This window comes from Priapulus caudatus, unplaced genomic scaffold (assembly GCF_000485595.1).
Source record: "Priapulus caudatus unplaced genomic scaffold, Priapulus_caudatus-5.0.1 Scaffold486, whole genome shotgun sequence".
Lineage (NCBI taxonomy): Eukaryota > Metazoa > Priapulida > Priapulimorpha > Priapulimorphida > Priapulidae > Priapulus > Priapulus caudatus.
In genome coordinates, this window is record NW_014577547.1 from 209,432 (window position 1) to 222,978 (window position 13,547).

Below are 13,547 nucleotides of genomic sequence, written 5' to 3' on the forward strand. Positions count from 1 at the left end.
AGCATGCAGACAGGCGACATGCAAGCACGCTTCCCATCCGAACTGCCCGATTGGAGACAGATCAGGCCAGCTGCGTGTGAAGAGCCAACACGCAGCGAATCCAGCCAAGCCCTCTCGCCACCAGGAGGCAACCTAAACAGCGGATCATCGCAGGATTCAAACGTGTTCATCGTCGAAGCGGATAAATGCATCGGTCCCGAGGATGCGCCACGAAGACCTGTCTCCCAGCCCGATGCATCACGCAGCATACGTAACACGTGGTCTTCATTCTCTACCAAATCAACCGATTCCTTGCACGAGACCACGCTAGAATATACCACGAAACATGCAGGGCACCGACGCAGCATGCACGACGTGACTGCCGGTGCGACAGAAGACAAGCGTGGTGACGTTTCTCGTAGATGTCACCAGAATGAGTCTGAATTTCCTGGCGTGGGCAGCGTACGAGGCGACCTGGTTGAGTTGCAACAAGAGCTCTACAGCCCCAAGGTTCGGCGACGGATACAGAGCCTTGAGGCGCTCGCTACGACACAGCGTTCCAGCAAGCAGCAGCAAAGACAGCAACAGGAGGAAGAGCAGCCAGTAAAGGACATTGTCAAGGAGAGGCTGAAAGTCTTTGAAAGCCAAGCAACATACCAGAGTTCCGTGAAAGAGGCTGTTAAAAGAAGGCCGTACGGCGTATCCGGTTCAAATGGAAATATACACGAAGTGACCAAGTCAAGCAGGAATCCAGACAAGCTAACCAGTTCACACAGAATCACACTCGAGGCCACCGGTTCCTCTGGGAAGCCCGACAAGATAACCCGTTCTGCTAGTGATCGATGCGAGACTGGAAGTGGGGCATCCAGGAATCTATACGATGTGTCTTGTTCGTCGGATATTCAGATGACTACGGCGATACATAACCAGCGTGAGCACCCACCCCTCTGTCATGGGCAGGACATACAGAATGTCTCCGAACACGGTAACACGGATGACCGACGACAGCGGACGACGAAAACGTGTACGCCAATGCGAGCTAAGACAGAAATAAAAGATCAACCTCCACGTGGTGTTGGTGTCAACGTGCGCCCAGGGCACAAGCCGATGACAGCCGCCACACCAGCGAAACCTGCGTGCGCGCAATCACGAGTCCTGTCCTCGGGCGAGAAACTTCCACAACCATCATGCGCTGCACGAACCGACGTAAGAGACGACGCGCCGACGGGTGGCGCCACGGTAGAGAAGAGTGTGAACATCGAACGCATCCGGGAACTGTTCGAGAGGCCGCCCGTCGCCAAGATGGCGTCGCGTCACGTGACAGCTCAACCGCACGAACCAATCGGCTGCAACCCGCAGCAGCAGCGAGCCTTACCACCACGGCATGTAACAGACGAGCGTAGCAGACGCCCCGGTGGATCGAACACGCGCGACCAGACGACGACAAGGCAAACCTCGTGTCTGGTGGGAAGAGAAGCAGGTAGACCTTGGCCAAAAAGAAAACTTCACAGATTGCTAGTGGACGTACGTAAGAGCCGACCCCGCCCACCTAGGATCGGCAAGCAGGCAGCGGCCATGACAGTCGTTGGGTCGTCTGCTGACCTCGCGGTGCGGAAGACAGATTCGGCACATTCCTATGTCGTGCTGCACTACGACGACAGCACGAGCACGGCGTGAGCGCGCCTGCTGCCACCACGCGGCCACCTTGGATGCGGGTGATTCCGTCTGGAAAACGTCTCAACGAGAATGAACAAGTCGTGTAAGACCACCAAAGGCCAGGCTGGAATAACTGTAGCTGTTAGGATAACTGATAGGAAGAACCCGGCGTAGTTAGATCGGTCATATTTGCGCGCAATATCGCTCGGCAATACTCAATACGAGTCCTTCGAGTGATACACACATTGATTTGTCACTTTTATTATATTCAAATATAATAATACATAAGCTTAATTTCTTTCGAAACTTTTTTGTGTGTTTGCGTTTTCTCATGGGTCTCACGAGTCATGATAAGACAAGGCGCGAAGCTGCAGGCTGTTAGAGGCTGACAGGTGCCACTCCAGTCACGGCACGCGCACGAACCGATGACAGCCAACACTCTCACAGGAGTGCACCAACTTGCACGATAAAATAAAACGGACATCTTACTCGTATACCTCTGAGTCGCCCCCCGCGCCGTCATCCGCGCGCTTTGCGCAACACCGTATACATTCACTGTATATGTAGCCCATCGAACATTGCAAGCAGTCAGACGCAGCCACTCAGAGAAGCTGTGTTCCCCAAGCGACGCTTCTTATCTAGCCGAAGCGTCGTCTTGCCACGCAGCGATAGTTCAAAGACGCGCTCTCGCAGACGTCGTCATGTCAGTTGCCAAGGATACCATCGTTTCCCGGTAGCTCCTCGCCACTCGATCTTAATTTGCGGAGTTGACTCGAGTTAAGTCGTGCGACCTATACATGCTAACAGTATGCTGTACACGTGTTGACAATGTAACGTATATATACGCGGAACTGCATGGAGCGTGCAGACCTACATTTATCTATGGTAATGATAACATGGTACACACACGCATATAAACAGAGGTGCAGTTCGGCATCAAATAGTCACGGGTAGCACGAAATACAGGTAGCTAGTAAGCGCTAGACATACTCGGCATCGCACAGGCGTGCAAACAGCAGAATCTAGCCGAACCGCAGAGATGATGAATATAAGTGCTCCCAGCATGTGTGGCGTATATGAAAAGGCATGGTGTGTGCGCGCGGACGTAGAATAGACCGCACACAGTGAGCACGAAACCAATTTCGCGACAGTATTGTATTACCGCGTATCTATTCAACAAAGGTGTAACTATTTACTGTACGTAAACGAACAGCGAGATATCGTGAGGCTTCAGATAGTACATGCGACACCCGTGTGTGCACATCGGCTGCACGGCCGCTGCGACAGCGCTACAAATTTAATGTTTAGTTACTATATAGTGCTGTTCTATCAAGCTTTTGCTATTCCTATTTTTTCGCAGAGTACACGGAAAGCTGTCATTCTCTTCCCGGCAAAGCAATGCTAAGCCTATTAAGTACAGAAGTATCCATGCGGCGTATTAAGTTCCATCGTGTTTTGTTCCCAAATGTAAACATAGAAACAACACACTACGGACGCATTTATTGACAGGATAAATCACAACCTGGCATATTGTAAATCGCTGTCACTCATCGGTGTCCCACGTCAACATTTGTTTGAAAAGCTAATACATAGTGAAGATGTAAACATCAAGCGCTGCATCAAAGCACTCGTGTTAAATTCTTCATCGTAAGCAATTTAAAGATCGTTCTGGTAATCTCAGGCTTGCGTCATTTTAGGCCAATCGATCCAACTTAGACAGTTTGTGACGTCGACAGGTAATTACGATATGATAGCGAGCGGTTGTTGCGACCCTATAGGTATAAATTTTACAAGCAGCGAGATTTCTGTAATCTGGGATTATGGCATCGCTTGCTGTATTAGCACTGCACTTCAGTTGTTGGAAGAACAGGTAATATGACGCTATATATACCCGGTGCTTCTGATATTACTGGCACGGGAAAACAGTATAGTATTAGAAACACACACCTGCTGATTCTACCTTAAATGTTCAATTGACACAATAACTATAATTGCCGTACCTTAGCTTCCCCGTTCGCACCCATACACGCACGTATATTTACGCTAATATACGCTAATATAATGGATGTACATCTAGGCGCACACATGCTCACACACGCACAATCGCAAAATCGCGCAAACACGCTCGCATAAAATTAATACTCGCAAACGCGACACGTGTGCGCGTACGCTGTGTTCGCGGACGGATACATGCGAATTGTGAATAATTGACAAACTTCGCAGGGAAGAGGTGGCATTACATTATAACTCTCTCTACTTGCAATACGGAACACGAAACGTAGTAATTATCCGCTCCGGTTCAGTAACGACGTTGCAACAATTTTCTGCATCTCGCAGGGAGACGGAAATGAGACAGCAGAGTCAGACGTCGACATTCCCGCCCCCCTCCGCCTCCGCCTCCGATGCACGAGGCAGCTGACGCTGTCCGACACACTTGTTTGCCTCATAGACGGAGAGAGCCCGTCGTGTGTGGGTGACGCCCATCGGTGGAAACGCGTCCCCGAGGTGTCCTATAGATCGGAGTGTCTGCTGTTATCCGCAGCGGCTCCCCGTTACTCGCTCGAGTTAAGCCGAAGCCCTATTACGAGCCGCTGCTCCTGCTGCTGCCTCTGCGATATCCGCTTCGGCACCTGCCTGTGTAAACATTGCTAACGAGCCACGCTGGCCGGCTGTCTTCGCTGTCGCCGGTTTCCTAGTCACGCGAAGCCGCGTCGCGATAGCTGCTGCATCCTGCGCGGCGGCGCCGCTCCTCACCCACCTCCTATTTTTCGTCCACAGCATCGGGGAGCGGCGTCGTGCCGTTGCGAAGCAGGGTAACGGGAGCGACACTCGGCTGACGACGGCTACGGGAGCTGTGCACGACGTAGAAGGAACGGGCCGAGTGGCTGAGGTCCGAGGCAAGGCAAACCGAGGAGAAAGGGCCGAGTGTCGTTATAAATAGTGCTGACCGCCGAGTGAGCCCGTCATTCGCCACCCTGATCGATGCAGACGGTTTCTCCTGCACGACAAGTGAACATTACGCAGCGTATGCAGCTGCCGTTGAATTAATGATAGCGTACATGTACACGTGTTCGCGTGCTTCGTGGGTTACCAGGGGTTCTGTCAGTATCTACAACGCCTCGGAGTTTCACGAACCCATCTCATTTCTCTTTACATATGTATACTAAAACGAAATAGCCTCGATTATCAGACTGGTGAGAAACAACAATTAGCATGAATAGATGTTGGAAGCTTACAGTATTTGGCCTTTGGAAAATTCTTAACAGATATTCTCAAGAACTAGTAAACTTAATTAGAAGAAAGCCAGCTCTTGATTATAAATCAGAGAAGTTTGTCAGTGTGTACGTATAAATGTATATTATGTTTATTCTGTATATCAAGGATGATATACCTGATGATTCATTTCTGAAATGACCATTATTCAATTAATGTTGATGCTGCCTTCATGCGCACTAAGAATCTGAGTGAATTGCATGGCAATTGTGTTTGTATATGTATGCAACGTAAAAATAAAAGTGAATTGTTGTGAAAGTGAGATTTTATATTTCATCAACATAGCTTACATCACTGGTGGTAAAAAATACTATGGATCATATATGCTCAGAACTATAAACTTCAAAAATATTCAGTATAAGATACAACTACAAAAATATATACTAAGGTTACATATAAATACATATGTGCGCATGCACGCACGCGCACACGCACGCACGCACACGCACGCACACACGCACAAACACGCACGCACGCACGCACGCACGCACGCACGCACGCACGCACGCACGCACGCACGCACGCACACACACACACATACACTTATATTCATGAGAAATACAGATTTTTTAAATTATGAAGACACAAAGGTAAAAAAAAGGATCATTCGTGAGATCTGGTCTAATTCTATCACATAAAAATACATAGAAACGACTCGATGTAGTAGATATACTGTGTGCCCACTGATGTGATTGCCTGCTGGGTTTTGTTTTTTCCTTTTCTCAGGTTAACCATGCTCCCAGGATAGATGTCTGTCTGCACGCTGCCTCCTATCTTGTGAATCCTGGTCTCCCACGGCTTCCTGCCTTTTGCTAATTTACAGCCATCAGTGCAGCAGCAGCCGGGGAGCAGTAAATGCATCACAACTCGAGTTGCTAAGTCACTGCTCGATTGCTTGCGCACAGTGGTTCGAGTCAATATGTACCTGCATACATTGGGTAAATGTCAGTGCAATTACCAAGCCATAGAAAGGAGGGCAAAAGGATCAGAGTCACAGAAAGTCCACCCAAAGGAGGCTGCCAATGAGCATAATATCGAGTTATAGTCCATGAGAAGGGTTGAGTGAGGGTGGCAGCTGGTTAGAGGAAAAGCAACCAATGCTGACACCTCATGCGTACACACTCCCTCACACATCTCACACACTAAACAGTTGCTCACTGTGACAAGTCAAAAAAAAGTTATCATTACTATTATCATCTTTATTGCATAATATCAGGGCTACCGCTGGCATTCGCGACCTTCGTAAAATGTGATGAATAAATAACAGTAGCAATTTTACTACATTAAGTGGTGAATGCAATATTCAAATGATTTAACCGCTTACAAATTTATAATTGAATAATAAAGTTGTCAAATCGCAGTGTCGTGTAAGTACTAACAAATTCCGAAACCTAGTCATATTTTAAACTTACCTTTATATACTTATAAAACAACCTAGTTTTGTGTAGACTAAACTACATTATTATATTTTTACTTGATTACTTTCATAAAAATGTTTTCATACACCTCTTTTCCCATACCCATCACCTGTTTATGCATTGCTTAGCACATATGATAAAGTGAACAGTGGCTATAGTTTTTCATTGGTGGCTAAAAAATCACTTTAGTGGCTCAAGTCTTGGCTCAAACCTTAAAACATCCAGAAGGAGCCCTGTAATATGGTCATTGACGTGCATATCGTGTCTACTGGAATGAGTGAGAGAATACATACCGTACGTCCACGAGGTAACCTTCTGACTTTCTTGGCTCGATGAGGTCACAGTGCCCGGTGTGATGGGCTGAGTAACTAGCCACCTCACTTCCACAGTCAGTGACCCAGCTCCACTAGAGCGAGCCACCAGCGTTCAGTCTTATGGTGCGAGAATCCTCACTCCCAAATGGTCAGCACGCCACTTTCACTCGAGGATGCCACGGTTGCCGGCAGGACGGGATGGAAGGCGACACCGACGCAAGGGTCTGACGCGTCGTACGCCTGAACCGAGTGACGGACAGAATTGGACGCATAGTGGTAGTAGTGTACGAGTCCATCGCAGCTTCCAGACACGACATAGTTGCCGTCGCGACTAAAGTCGCACTTTATAGGGTAGGAGTGAACCTGCAGCAGATGAATGCAATGCATATATATAGCTCTCCACTCCAACTGCACTCGACGACGGCACATTTACCGCAAGTCAGGGGTGAATAATGACAGATTCGCAGTCACTATTCACCCCTGATGCAGTCGACAGCAATCAGTGCAAGCATCGACCAAGTATAAGACGTACGGGATCACAAACAAAATTAATTGCCAATAATGTAATTTCAGTGACTACTGACTCTCGCTAAGTTCACTCACATGATGGCCACTTAGGCGCTTGTAGGGGTTCATTTTGTACGGTCGCAGAGTAGAGAATGAGGCTATGTAGTCACCACTTGTCTGTGCGATGAACTCTTTTCCATTAGGATGCACTCGCAGACATAGACAACCATACTTCTCCTGCACGTATTAAAGTGTTTTTTTCTCCTTCACACAGTTATCAACTAGATACATAAAGTAGCATGGATACTTACTATGAATTCAGAACTCGTGTCCTGCCTGACATATTGTGGCAATATGCATGGAGAAACTACATGCCACCATCAGTTACCATGCCAAGCTCTCAACCATATAAAACTGATATAGTGAACACAGCTTTGGGTAAGGTTTTCCCTTACATAATTTTCACAAATAAATCATGACATTGCCACTGTATTTTTAACTCGTGCTTATTACTCGTGCTACGAATAATATTTAAAAATAGCCACCCTGTCTGTAGCATAATGCAACCTTACATGAAAGATTTGATGGCTTATGCGTGCACCACTCCCAAGGTCCCATACCATGATGGCTACGTCTGCACTGTTCTGGTGTATCTCATCTCCACAACACAGAAACTCTGCACCTCCTGGTAGGAACTCTATGTCCTGGATCTGCAAATAGGTAGATAGGGTTAGGGTATATATATAAGTGTAAGCGTGCAACAGTGCAGCCGCGAGAGCAATGGCCACCGGCAGCGTATGTTGGACATAGGATTTGGACGGAATTTACAGGAAACTGTCGGCAATAATAGGTGAAAGAGAGTATAGAAACATTAAGAATTTGGTAGATGGTAAATAGATTTCGTATTTAGTTAGCATTATATTTTATTGAAACGCTTCAAGTGCCTGTGACAGTGATGTTTACACATCCAGGACACAGCGGAGCGATCTGCTTGATTCAGTAACAGTTCCTTTCTATTATAAAACAAGTTATAATTCATTATTCGATGTTTATTCAGTACAAAATTGTAAAATTTGTTTAAATCATATATCGTTATCTACATTACTTATGCAACCAGGAAACAAATATAGTGTTTTCGTTCCAGGAACTATTTGCGCTATGGCGTATGGATACTATTTTGCGCCATCTGGCGTTACTTGCGTACACAGAAGTTTTCAAAATAGCTAACTTCAGAGCACATTTCTGGCTCAATGAGAACATTTCGTGATGTTTCCACACTACAAGTATGCTCACAGCATTTTGTTGTGAGGTCTATCTATTTTAAAATAGACTTTGAACAATAGTATTCCTTATGTCAGCATTGCAAGAAGCATGAAACAATGACACCACCCACGACAAACCCTGACAACAAAGCAGGTTTAAGTATTTCTCACTGATGTTGAACAGAAACTCCATGGCATGTAGAATGAAAGTGTCAATGACACTGTAGCTCACCTTGGGTGTGATAGAATAGGGAGGGGGATATATAAAGCAAGAGTATATATGGGAGAACTCCCATTATATAGCATATCGCCCATTATATACTCTTGATAATGATATATGCATAAGTTTTGATGCGAAAATAAATGTTTCAGATCTGAATGTCTGAAATCTTGACGAGAGATGGCGCTACGCCTAAATGATCGCCATTTTAGTTTTCAAATATCGTGCAAATAAAAACAATAAAATATTCCAGTCAAATTACTGTAACGAAGAATCTAAAACACAATATTACACGTATATAGGTAATACGTATGATTGTATAATTGTTAACAAGTTAGACGAAATAAACGTAATAGGATGTTGTCATCTCTCCCATAGCCATAGGAGTAACAACTGTTTTGGGGCTAGCCTTACACATTCACATACCAAAATTTAACAAAATCGAATGAATCTAGATGGGCATTTCCATTTTTGCCAAAAAGTGGGCGTGGCTCAAAAGTAGGTCGACTGGCGTGCTCCAAAATAGGACGCTAAAATCTCTCCCATAGGAGTAACAAATGTATGCAATTTGAAACATGTGGGTCAAACGCAGGCTTTCAGATTTGAAAAGTACAGGAGGACTACTAATGACTCCCCTAGGACACCATAGGGGGGTCTTTTCACACTCCATAATCACACCCTTAAAAGGCATGATGGAGAGCTCCACTAAAAAATCACACCCTTAAGAGACATGATGGAGAGCTCCACTAAAAATCACACCCTTAAAAGGGATGATGGAGAGCTCCTTGAGGGCTCTCCATCAGCCTCAGGCCTCTTGGGGTGTGATGATGGAATCATGACCAATCCTCAGTCTAGAGTGAAATCCAAAACGAAAATTGGGATTACATGTCAATCCACTGATTATCATTCAATGGCTTCGTCATGATTACATAATTTCAACCACTTTTATGAGGCGCGATGATGCACGCACCATGGCACAATTTCCGGGTGCGCGGTGGAGTGCGAGCGCGATCGCGCCCTTTAAAAATGAAAGCCTGCAAACGGTTCTTGAGTTATCGTTGGCCGTAGGCAGACACTAAAATGCATAGTGAAATTGCCAAAATCTACATAATTTGCATAATTAAAAAAAAAATCAAAACCTGTGTGATATGTTTTGGGGGCAGTCCTCATTCATTCACATACCAGAAATGAGCAAAATCCGTTGAACCTGAACTGACTTATGGCCATTTCCATTTTTTCCAAAAAGTGGACGTGGCACGAAAGTAGGTCGACTGGCGTGCTCCAAAATAGGACATTCAAACCTCTCCCATATGAAAGGAGTAACAACCATATATGCAATTTGAAACATGTGAGTCAAACGGTTCTTGAGTTATCGTTGACCGTAGCCAAATGTTGACGGACGGACGTACGACACCCCATTGCAATAGCTCATCTTGACGATGTCAAGGCAAGCTAATAAACAAAGCCAAATTGAAATAAAATTATGCTAAAAGCCCAATTAGAGGTTCCCTTCAATCACTACATAGATTACCAGGTACACATTTTGCTCACTGCATCTGTACAAAATCAAAGACTGCAGATAACTGCAGTAATCTATAGTTACCCTTCCAAACTTGGCTTTATTGGTTCTGATCGGTCTGTCTGCGCTTACACGAACGTCCCAAGTTAAAATGGAATCTGGAATCGCTGTGATAATTATGTTGTCATCATTCGGTGGCCGCTGCACACATGTGACAATATTAGCATGCTGGAAGACATTTTGTGGTGTACCTGAAATGTTCAAAACATTACCAAACATTGTCGAGGAACTTAAACCACTAATATGTACTAGTAAGGTTTTGCACGCACAATTAATTTTTATGTACACATAAATCTTTACTTATAAGTTGGTGTGCAGAAAACGCTTGTGTAAACTTTCAAATTATTATCAATCACTTTTACTCATTTATTAAAGCCGCAATATGCGCATCCAAACGCTAATTTCTCCAGTACTAAACTAGCAAATACTTCGTGTCATGCATAATCAACTACCTTATGACAAAATAAACTCTAGTTCCTCCCATTTCACTGCGCGTTGTCTTATAAAAGCAGTGCTCGAAATAAGCGTTGTCCGGTTGTCCGAGACAACCAGAGTTTGCGCCGGACAACCTAACCAGTCTGAGACATTGTCCGGTGGACAACCAAGAAAAATGTGACGAAAAACGCACTTTATTTATGTTTTTCTCAGGGGTTCTCCAAGAGCACTTATAGCCTGGTGGCCGGCCATTAATCTATGGTGTGGGAAAGCGACGCATACCAGCTGCTATTTCCAACACTGGTATATGTCAGGTTTTACCAGCAAGTTCACCCCTACATTTTGGTATTTTTATTCCATTATTATTTTGAATTTTCCGATGGCTTTGTCCATGCAAAACAAACAACAGTGGGGATTCATGTTGATCCGAAAGTTTAAAAAAAAGAGAATTGTCTTAGTCAGAATGAAGGCTGTACATGTACTCAAAAGTGCCGCAAATACTATCTCCTGCGATCTACATTTTCAAAATTTTCTGGGGGAGGACCCCCATACCCCCCACTTGTTTTCACCCCCTCTTTGGAATCCTAGATCTGCCACTGAACAATCACATATCTTGGGAGCAGAGAACAATGAACAAAAATGTCGCCTTTTCGCATGGCACCCAAAACAAAGATTGCAGAGAAGGTAGAGGAGCCGTAGGCTGTGGAGAGGGAGGCGGAAGAGCCATTAAAATATTAAGTCATCCACTATTGTGCGCAGTTTGCTGTTTTTGGCCCCCTTGTTAAAAAATCCTGGCTACACCACTGTTTTTGGGTGTTTTCTGACCATATTTATGATATTATTATGTAATTGAAAATAGGAGGTTTGGTGATATTTTTTTGGGACAACCAGAAATTGTTGCGGACAACCCGATTTGATGCCTGGGTTGTCCGCAGGACAACCACATTTTTTTTCTTATTTCGAGCACTGAAAAGGTATTTGAAAATACCTCCAATGTTGTTCAAATTCTCCGATGTTGTTGACACGTTCGCGTTGTTCTGCCAAGCAACCGTACAGCGGGTGCAAGCGGGTGTGACGTCACCTAACCAATTCGGGGCTAAATTGTTTGGCAAACAATTCGGCGTTGGCGCCAGATTGCCAGATTTCGCACCTCTTTCTTGTTTTAAGCAAACGCGCAGTGAAATGAGAGGAACTATTTTATCTTGTCATAAGGTAGTGTGATTATGCATGACATGAAGTATTTGCTAGTCTAGTACTGGAGAAATTAGCGTTTGGATGCGCTATTGCGGCTTTTATTAATTTTACCAACCTGTTTCAACATTAGTAACCTGGGCTGTTTTGTCAAAGCTTCCACTCAATATATACTTCCCACACCAGCTCCATACAGCTCCTGCCTTCAGTGAGCCTGAATGACTGGCAATGTCTTGTACGCATTTTCTTGTAACGATGTCCCACACCTTCACCTAAATAAGAGATGTTCGTTTCACATACTATAACCAGCCATGTACGCAATCAAGAAAACTTTCAACATTCACTGCAACCAACAGCAGTAATACCAAACGTACATGTCCATCCATTGAAGTGGAAGCAAGAAGGTGACTCCAATCCAGTCTCTTGCACCAGGAGATGCTTCCAATCATCTTAGCATGTGCTCTTACTTGAAATGCCTGCTGCCTCGGCAGCATATCTCTTGAATTGTTATCGATACAAGCCAGTATCTCCGGGTATGGTGCAAAGTGCCTACAGATCGAGTTCTCTGGAACCTTTAATACTTCTCTATTTACTCTCTGCCTTTTCGATGAATACGGGCGGATGACAGGAGTGGTAGACTGGCTGTGAAGTGACTGTGTAGTTCGTGTCGTGAACTGATCCACAATGAAAGAATTGATAGAATCTCTGTGAACGGTGGAGCTGCCCGACGTATGCAAGGTTGAGGTTTGTCTTTCAGAATTACCTAGCAAGTCTCTTACAGAAGGTAAAGTACTACTCGTACCTGTTGTGCTGATTATCTGGTCTAGTTTACAATGGCCTCTGTCAGTGACAGTGGTACCTGACTGACCGTAATTACAACGTTTGTTACCCAAGGCTACTTTAGTAAAACTCGTTGATCGTTTTGGAATACTGTGAGACATAGATGCTAGCCGAACACTGCTTGGCATCTGCTTTTCCAATAAGTGAATGGGTGATGGTAGCTTCTTACAATCATTTTGCTTAACAGCCGAATCACAACCGAGTGACATCTCAGCAGTTGAAATATCACTGGAAAGCGAGTTTGTAAGTATTTCACTAGTATTTGTAATACAGTTACTAACTGTAACGTGATCATTTATAACTAACTCGGATGGAGGAATATACGAGTGTCTCTCCTCGTATTCACTTTCCTCAAGTTCCTCTGAATCTGAGCTGTCCGTATAAGACACAAGTGACAGTGTATTATGCCGAATGTGGGTGTTCCTGCCTGGACGGTCGCAATGTTTATTCCGTTCATCTTCCATGGCGTCCCGCTCCTGCTATAGGCGCCATCTACAGGCTCAGAATATGGAAACTATGGAATAACGCCGCGGCTGGAGCATGTACGTACTCTCGGATACAAGAGTAGGACTTTTATATGCGTCAGCCATCTGAAATGTTGCAAGCAGCAATAGAATGCATGTGTGCATGAATAATTACCTAATGAGTAAATAAATAAATAAAAGACTGTATATAATGTATACGTGGATAATTACTTGTCTGAATAAATAAATAAGCCTTATATATACATCAAGATAGTTAATAATACCTTATTATATTAGCTCTTGATACACACACACACGCACACACACGCACACGCACACGCACACGACACACACACACACACACACACACACACACACACACACACACACACACACACACACACACACA

The 13,547-nt window shown here is 44.8% G+C and overlaps 1 protein-coding gene across 2 annotated transcripts; it reads right to left on the reverse strand.

Annotated features, from left to right (window-relative positions):
* Positions 1-5,436: 5,436 nt before the first annotated feature.
* LOC106810917 (WD repeat-containing protein 25-like) lies at positions 5,437-13,243 on the reverse strand. 2 transcript variants are annotated; one of them, XM_014814394.1, is made up of 7 exons: positions 12,209-13,243; positions 11,953-12,106; positions 10,233-10,399; positions 7,768-7,857; positions 7,244-7,384; positions 6,620-7,003; positions 5,437-5,833 (listed from the first exon to the last, which is right to left on the reverse strand). In XM_014814394.1, exons 1-6 carry the CDS (start codon positions 13,136-13,138, stop codon positions 6,776-6,778), a joined length of 1,710 nt encoding a protein of 569 aa, XP_014669880.1. In that variant the 5' UTR covers positions 13,139-13,243; the 3' UTR covers positions 5,437-5,833; positions 6,620-6,775. The 2 variants fall into 2 exon arrangements, with proteins under 2 accessions (XP_014669880.1, XP_014669879.1); XM_014814393.1 differs by having other exon boundaries at positions 7,720-7,857.
* Between the last annotated feature and the right edge of the window lie 304 nt (positions 13,244-13,547).